The sequence below is a fragment of the Dasypus novemcinctus genome, chromosome 5, assembly GCF_030445035.2.
Source record: "Dasypus novemcinctus isolate mDasNov1 chromosome 5, mDasNov1.1.hap2, whole genome shotgun sequence".
Taxonomy (NCBI): Eukaryota; Metazoa; Chordata; class Mammalia; order Cingulata; family Dasypodidae; genus Dasypus; species Dasypus novemcinctus.
This window is the reverse complement of record NC_080677.1, coordinates 61622699-61631271: the sequence shown is the minus strand read 5'-3', so window position 1 is coordinate 61631271 and position 8573 is coordinate 61622699. Positions and strand designations below refer to the sequence as shown.

The 8573-nt window shown below is 46.6% G+C and overlaps 1 protein-coding gene across 1 annotated transcript; it reads left to right on the top strand.

Annotated features, from left to right (window-relative positions):
* The first annotated feature begins 660 nt into the window (after positions 1–660).
* FZD1 (frizzled class receptor 1) lies at positions 661–5248 on the top strand. The gene has a single exon (XM_058297007.2). The coding sequence runs from the start codon at positions 1039–1041 to the stop codon at positions 2989–2991; it is 1953 nt and encodes a 650-aa protein (XP_058152990.1). The 5' UTR covers positions 661–1038; the 3' UTR covers positions 2992–5248.
* Positions 5249–8573: the final 3325 nt, after the last annotated feature.

Here is an 8573-nt window from a genome sequence, read left to right as displayed (position 1 = left end):
ATGGCAAGTCCAAAGCCCGCCAAACCCAGGCTGCGAGGTTTTGTTTTTTCTTTCCCCCTTTTCTTTCTTTCTTTCTTTTTTTTTTTTTCTTCCTCCAGTAACATTTTAAACAAAACCTCGACAGGTACAAACTCAAAGGAAACCGTGCTCTCCTTAAGTCAAAGGTATCTGTTCTGATTGCATCTCTCGATTTGCTGTTAGTAACCAGCGTGAAGAGCAGGATTTTAAGACATGAAAATGGATAAAAGAAAAGAAAAGCCAAGTCGCGCGGTCCGCCGACTCCTATTCATTATCTCCAGCAACATATGGGACCATTCTCCTACTTGTCCTCGTCCTTTCATCCTCAAAAGGCACAAGCAACCAAGCCTGTCCCGCTTCGTAGCAAACCCACTCTTTGTGCCAGAGCAGTGCCTCTGCCACCACCGCTACTTCCTCCACCTCCCGCGCGCTGCAGCCTTTCGCGCAGGGAAGGAGGCGGCGGGCGCCCTGTGCGCCGGGAAGCCGTTGCCGCGATTGGGCGACGGTCCCTGAGTCTCCAGGTCCGCGTCGGTTTCAAGGCTCCTCCCTCCTGGTGAAAGACAGACTGCGGGGCGCCTGGAAACCGGTCGGAGGGCGCGCGAGGGAGAGAGAGGGAGCGAGCTGAGGGGTTGACACAAATGGTCAGGCGGCGGCGGCGGAGAAGGAGGCGGAGGCGCAGGGGGGAGCCCGGGCCGCTGGGCTGCTGTGAGCTCAGCGCTCCACCGGGCCGCGGCCACTAGCGCGGCGCCGCCAGCCGGGAGCCAGCGAGCGCAGGGGCAGAAAGGCGAGACGCGACCCCAGCGTGCCCGAGCCACCCGGGCTCTACCCGCCGCCGGCGCTTCATGAATCGCAAGTTTCCGCGGCGGCGGCGGCTGCGGGACCCGGAACGGGAGCCAGGGGAGCCGGCCGAGCGTGCCTTGGGCTCGACGGAGGGCACCGGCGCGGAGGAGAGCTCCCCGGCCGCAGGGGAAACCGCCGGCCGTGCCACCGCCGGCCCCAACCCAGCGGCGCCCAGAAAGTATGGCTGAGGAGGAGGCGCCTAAGAAGTGCCGGGCCGCCGGCGGCGGCGGGAGCTGGGAACTTTGCGCCCGGGCACTCCTGGCCCGGCGGGCGGCGGAGGGGAGCAGGGATATGGACAGCCGCCTCCGTCCCCATCCCGGTCCCCCAGCTGACCCCGGGCGCTTGGTGCGCCGGCTGCTGCTGCTACTTTGGCTGCTGGAGGCTCCGCAGCTGCTGGGGGTCCGGGCGCAGGCGGCGGGCCAAGGGCAGGGGCCCGGGCCGGGGCAGCAGCCCCCGCCGCCGCCTCCGCAGCAGCAGAGCGGGCAGCAGTACAACGGCGAGCGGGGCATCTCTATCCCGGACCACGGCTACTGCCAGCCCATCTCCATCCCGCTGTGCACGGACATCGCGTACAACCAGACTATCATGCCCAACCTGCTGGGCCACACGAACCAGGAGGACGCGGGCCTGGAGGTGCACCAGTTCTACCCGCTGGTGAAGGTGCAGTGCTCGGCCGAGCTCAAGTTCTTCCTGTGCTCCATGTACGCGCCGGTGTGCACCGTGCTGGAGCAGGCGCTGCCGCCCTGCCGCTCCCTGTGCGAGCGCGCGCGCCAGGGCTGCGAGGCGCTCATGAACAAGTTCGGCTTCCAGTGGCCCGACACGCTCAAGTGTGAGAAGTTCCCGGTGCACGGCGCCGGCGAGCTGTGCGTGGGCCAGAACACGTCGGACAAGGGCACCCCGACTCCCTCGTTGCTGCCAGAGTTCTGGACCAGCAATCCCCAGCACGGCGGCGGGGGGCACCGCGGCAGTGGCTTCCCGGGGGGCGCCGGCGGATCCGAGCGAGGCAAGTTCTCGTGCCCGCGCGCCCTCAAGGTGCCCTCGTACCTCAACTACCACTTCCTGGGGGAGAAGGACTGCGGTGCACCCTGTGAGCCGACCAAGGTGTACGGGCTCATGTACTTCGGGCCGGAAGAGTTGCGCTTCTCGCGCACCTGGATCGGCATCTGGTCGGTGCTGTGCTGCGCCTCCACACTCTTCACCGTGCTCACGTACCTGGTGGATATGCGGCGCTTCAGCTACCCGGAGCGGCCCATCATCTTCCTGTCGGGCTGCTACACGGCCGTGGCCGTGGCCTACATCGCCGGCTTCCTGTTGGAGGATCGGGTGGTATGCAACGACAAGTTCTCCGAGGACGGGGCGCGCACAGTGGCGCAGGGCACCAAGAAGGAGGGCTGCACCATCCTCTTCATGATGCTGTACTTCTTCAGCATGGCCAGCTCCATCTGGTGGGTGATCTTGTCGCTCACCTGGTTCCTGGCGGCCGGCATGAAGTGGGGACACGAAGCCATAGAGGCCAACTCGCAGTACTTCCACCTAGCCGCCTGGGCCGTGCCTGCCATCAAGACCATCACCATCCTAGCGCTGGGCCAGGTGGACGGCGACGTGCTGAGCGGGGTGTGTTTCGTGGGACTCAACAATGTGGACGCGCTGCGTGGCTTCGTGCTGGCGCCCCTCTTCGTGTACTTGTTCATCGGCACGTCCTTCCTGCTGGCGGGCTTCGTGTCGCTCTTCCGCATCCGCACCATCATGAAGCACGACGGCACCAAGACCGAGAAGCTGGAGAAGCTCATGGTGCGCATCGGCGTCTTCAGCGTGCTCTACACCGTGCCAGCCACCATAGTCATCGCCTGCTACTTCTACGAGCAGGCCTTCCGGGACCAGTGGGAGCGCAGCTGGGTGGCCCAGAGCTGCAAGAGCTATGCCATCCCCTGCCCCCACCTCCAAGCGGGCGGGGGCGCCCCACCGCACCCGCCCATGAGCCCCGACTTCACCGTCTTCATGATCAAGTACCTTATGACGCTGATCGTGGGCATCACGTCGGGCTTCTGGATCTGGTCGGGCAAGACCCTCAACTCCTGGAGGAAGTTCTACACCAGGCTCACTAACAGCAAACAGGGGGAGACCACCGTCTGATTCCCAGGGACTCAGCCCATTCCCAGCCCTTCGGCCCAGGCCCGGCCCCTCCACCAAAGCTAGCCCCGTGGAATTCCTTCCAAGCCTGGTTACTCGAGGCTTCGTTGCTAGACAGACACTTTCGCAGGCGTCCTTGAACAACACAACTCCTGCAAAAGCCTCGGTCCTGGGGACAGACGGACGTGGGCGCCGACCCTGCCCTAACACTGTCTTACCAGGACTGTGCGCTGCTTTGATTGTAAATAGACTGTGTAAGATTTTTGTAAGTATATTTGTATTTAAATGACGGCCGATCACGCGTTTTTTCTTTTCCTTTTAAAATTTTAATTATTTAGGGCGGCTCAACCATTTGAGGCTTTTCCTTCTTGCCCCTTTTCGGAGTACGGCAGGCGGGAAAAAGTCGGAGCACACCCGCCGAAAGCTCCAGCTTGTCCTGCCGCCGGGCGCCGGGTCTGTCTGGGCAACAGCTCCGAGTCGAGCCCGGCACTGCCGGGTGCCGCTGGGGTCACATCCTTCCTGCTTCCCCCTTCCTTTCCCTTCTCTGCTTGGGGTGGGACTACTTAAGATACCGAACTCCACAAAGCTTCCAGATCCGGGAGTGGGCCCCCTCCCATCCCAATTCAGCCCTCGCGCGAGGGCAAATTGCGGAGGCCTGTCCTTCTGACTTCCTGAAGCTGAATTTTCGCTGTGGAGAACCTTCCCCCGCGCAGCCGCGTCTGCGCTCACGAGTGTGGGCGCTGGCAGTCCCACCCTCCCTCCTCTCTCCGAGGCCCAGACACTCCCTCTTCCGACCTTAAGTTGCTTAGAGGGTTAGTGGGATAACCAATGCCAAACTTTTTTTTTTTTAGTCTGATTTTTGATGGATGAGCTCATTTCATTCCCTGTGTCTGAAACCTGGGATGGGTTTGGCCAGCGTCATGGAAAGATGTGGTTACAGAGATTTGGGAAGAGGCATGAAGCTTGTGTGGGTTGGGAGAGACTGAAGATGGGGTTATAAAATGTTAATTCTAATTGCATACTGATGCCTGGCAATCTGCCTCCAGGATCAGCCAGCCAGAGCGGTTAGAGTTTACCCTTCTGTAAGATGAAAACGTTGAGGTCATTTGGAAAGCTTTGTTAAAGAGTCGATCTTTACCTTCAGTAACAGCACTTGCAGGATGTAAACAGAATATGAAAACTTTAAGGAGATTTCAGTGTAACGGAAAGTTAAAATGCAACTTTCCTATTTCCAATCAGTCATTAGACATATATCAGAAACTTTTAAAATGTAAAAGTTGTATATTTTCAACTTATGGTTATTATTCAGGAACATATTCTGACAGAAACAGCCCGCATCACTGATAATAACTTGACAATGTTTTAGAAGGTAAAGAAGTTGATATAACTGATGGGGTAAACTCAAAAAATAAACACAATATTGGCATGCCTGCTAAAGGGAAAATGTGTGCAGGTCTGCATTAAATCCTGTGTGTTCTTTTTTGAAGATTTACAGAAATTTGTCAAAGGTGAATCTTTCAAAGCCATTTATATATTCTCTTCAGTTCTCTGTGAAAAGGAGGAGAAAGGCAATTCTCCTGATTGTATTGTTCTAAACTTTGAGTTTACAAAAAAGCTGGTACTAAATTTATCTATGTCTGCCATACCCTAAAATGACAATGGTCTTTGAATTTGGTATACATTTATTCTGTTCACTATCACAAAACATCTATATTTATAGAGGAATAGAAGTTTATATATATAAAATACCATATTTTTAATTTCACAAATAAAAAATCAAAGTTTTGTACAAAATTATATGGTTTTTGTGCCTGAAAATAATAGATCTTGAACTGTCTGCACTATCTTTACATTTTATGGTATCCCATTAGCTAGTCCCACAGTATAAAAATGCAGGAATTTAATGAAAAAGTCTACTTAAAACTTTAGACCAATCCTTCCAAGGACTTATTCTATTTGCATTGTAATTAACAATAAGAAGTCACAAGAAAAGATCTGTATTCATAATAGTTGAAAATAGATGTTTGCAAATTATTTCTTTACTCAAAGGGGATTATTAAAAGAGAACTGTTGATTTTAATATTAAAACTTTTTTTTTGTTTCAAAGGGTAAAATTACGTGACTTTTTATAATACAGAGGTAATTTTAAATCATCAACCATCATCTTTGTCAAGATTTTTATGAGACACTGTCTTATCTTTTTCTACAATCTTGGATATTCCTAAATCATAAATAGGCAATCAATAAATGGTTAAACGACTGTGTGTTTATATCCATTTTAAACAGCTGTTGGGTTTAGAAGGCAGTTTGTTCCTAAGACCCCATTTTTATATCATTCAAGGAGCCTTCCCCAAGGAATTTTCTACTTGGTTGGTCGACTCTTAGTCAGAATTATATGTGTGTATGTATATACATGTACACATACACAAACATGTGTGTATCTATAGATACATACACTTACGTATACAGACACTAATATTTATAAAATAGAGATGCAAAGTTTTCTTATACATTTCATAATATGGAAATAAGGTTATGAGAAATTGAAAATGCCAGGTAGAAAACCCTAAATACATTTGGAAAACAGTCTTTTATTGTTTTGCAGATTACAAATACTTTATTAAATTTTCCCATGAAAATATTTTGTGATAAAATGATGAGGGGCTAAATAATCATGGATACAATAGTTATTTTCATGATTATAATGCAGTTGTCTCATGATTATAAGTCATTGTCATTATTCATTTTCAGATCAATGAAAAACTTAACTCTAATTTAAAAAAAATACAGCATTCAATTTCAAGTACCAACATGCAATTTTATGTTCTTTTTCTTTGTTAATCTAATATAATAGATAACTAAAAGATTTCATTGTATTGACTCCCAAACTAACAATTCTTAGTCCAAATTAAAACATGCCTCCTCACTAGGTAATTCAATCAATCAGGTGATTTCTGGGATTTAAAAAAAAATTATTATTAGTCTTCACCCAAGGAATAAATGTTAAAACACTCTTATTGTGGGTGTCCTTAGAATGGTGTAGTCATAAATTTGATTCAGAAAGATTTTGTTTGCTGGATTTAAATGGTTTTAGAAAACATTCAAAAATTACCACCAGGCTTTGTTTTTAGAAAACAGGGTCTTTTGTTTTTGTTTTTTAAATATATAGCATATAGAAATCCAACGTATTCTTTTGTTTCTTTCAATTCTGATGGCAAAATAGGACTTGTCCGGAAAACGATAAAGCTGCTGAGGGTATTGTCACATTAACATGCCGTTTCCATGACAAGCTCTATTTTCAGAAGGTTTGATTTGCCTTTCTTTTTTTTAAGTCCAACTATCAATTGGAGCCAATTTCCCCCCTCAGGGTGTGCTTGATTCAGCTTTTGGAGTCGATATGTATGTAGTCTGAAAGCCTTCTGATACTCTTTTTTTTTAAAAAAAGCAAATTTTAACCTAAACTTTGTAAAGGCAGAGTCATATTTTAAAACTCAAAGCCAGTTTAATACAAACATGCAAAAGAGCTAGACTGGATTTTTCAGCTGTTTTAGTCACTCGTCAGCCTGGGTGTACCGTGCTTGTCCTTTTGTCTCCATGGAGCACTGAAGTCTTCCACTACAGGTGCATCATTCCTCAAGTCCAGCATTTCACTAGGAAAGGAGATCATAGTGTAGAGTTGGTTGCCAATTAAGGGAAAAAATTGTCTAAACCCCAAACTATTTCATGATTTAGGAGGCTTCGGATCACTTTCCCTGAAATAGTGCTCCAACCTTGGCACACATTTGTGTTTTTTGTTTGTTTGTTTGTTTTAAAGATGCCGTACTTTCTGTGTGTGTGTGTGTGCTTGACTTCAACTCCTCCTGTTTTTATTGCTTTCTCATCCATTGGCTGTTGGCCACATTTCATGTAGTGGACATGCAATTAGTTAAAACTAGTGCTATGGCATTGCATTCAATTTTAATATTCTGTGTCACTGGAGCCTTAAAGATTAGAAACCAAATGTGATCATTAATATGTCCAGAGGTTGTCACTGGTGATATTTTCATGAAATGCTTCACAGAAATATCAAAGTCTTGCCAGATTAACCCTGTGGGAGCTGAAATAAAATGTGGATTACATATAATGTAAGCATTCTCCTGTTACATCACCAAAAAAGGAACTACAATTCTATTGTAAACTCAGGCTTTTGAAATTGGGTCTTACACGAGAAGTGCTAAACAAAGTGAAGTTTATTTTGGTGACTACCAAGATTTATATCTATATTTTGAATAGCTGGCAAAAGCCAATAGCATTTAAAATTTGGAAAAACCGTTCTTGAGCTTTAGTCATGACTCAAAATTCCCTTGAAATTTTGGGACGTAAATACTTTTATTCATTTGGTCATACCTTTTGACCACGGATGTGTTAAAACATACTGATTATACTGACAAAGAGCTTACTTAGAATATGGTGATTAAAAAAGAGCCTCTAGACTAATTTTCCTAAGTCTTATCATGTTCTGTGGCAACTAATATCTCTACTCCATTACAGAATCAAGTTCCCACTTAGGTATAGTAACTCTTCCTTTGGGGATTTTTGTTTATAGATTAGTTTGTGGTTCTATCACAAAAACAGGTCAAATAAAAGGATTTCTCACAGAAATCTTTCTCATGTAATGAACAGTCTCAAGTGTATCCTACAAATAACATATAATAAATTTTCTAAGGGTCATCATCAGTTTTATGAGTCAAGTAGATTGTTAAATTGCTTGGAAAAAAAAAAGGTACCATTTTTCCAATAGAAAATTACCTAAACTCTTTGCTTATTTTATGTGATGAAATTCGAATGATAAAATTCAAAAACACTGCATTTTCTTTGAAACATGCATATTTCATACAAAGAAGCTCAAGACATTTTGTTCATAGTATAGAATTTCAAAACATGTTCATAGCAATACAGTGATTAACATGAAAAGGATCCAGTACTGCTTTGAGGTACTTCTCTGTGGCCTGGATTTCTTTTCTTTCCTTTATAAAAATCCAGTATCCTCTAATTTGTGGATATCTCTGTGTGTCAGATCTCAATACCTGTTTGAATTAAATTTGCAGGGGAATAACTGTAGGATCCCCCCATAGACTAAGTATGGCCTTATTTAGTCTTTTAAGTTGGCAGTGTGTCCTTGCTTAAATAAAGCACTCTGAGACCGACTGTTCTCCTGCCCTTGGACATGCTCGTCTTCACAGATGCAGATGTACACCCAAAATCACACAGGCCCCCACTGTTAATTAGATGCCAAGTGCTCCCTGATCATTTTCACCCACAAGTACAAATGAGGATTTTTTCCCTAAAAAAAAGAAAAAAAGGTTTAGGAGTAGTTTTGACCCTGCCTTTCAACACTTGGACAATATTTTTAAAAATCAACTTCTTTGTTAAAAATCTCTCATAACTCAGATGGGGGGACCAACTATTCAGGTTTGCCCAGGACTAAAGGGTTTCTTAGAATATGGGGGTTTTGGTGCTAAAATCATGAAAGCCCTGGACAAACTAGGATTGTGGGCCACTCTGTTCCATGGATTAAATTGAACTCCCATCAGAAAGAGTAAAAG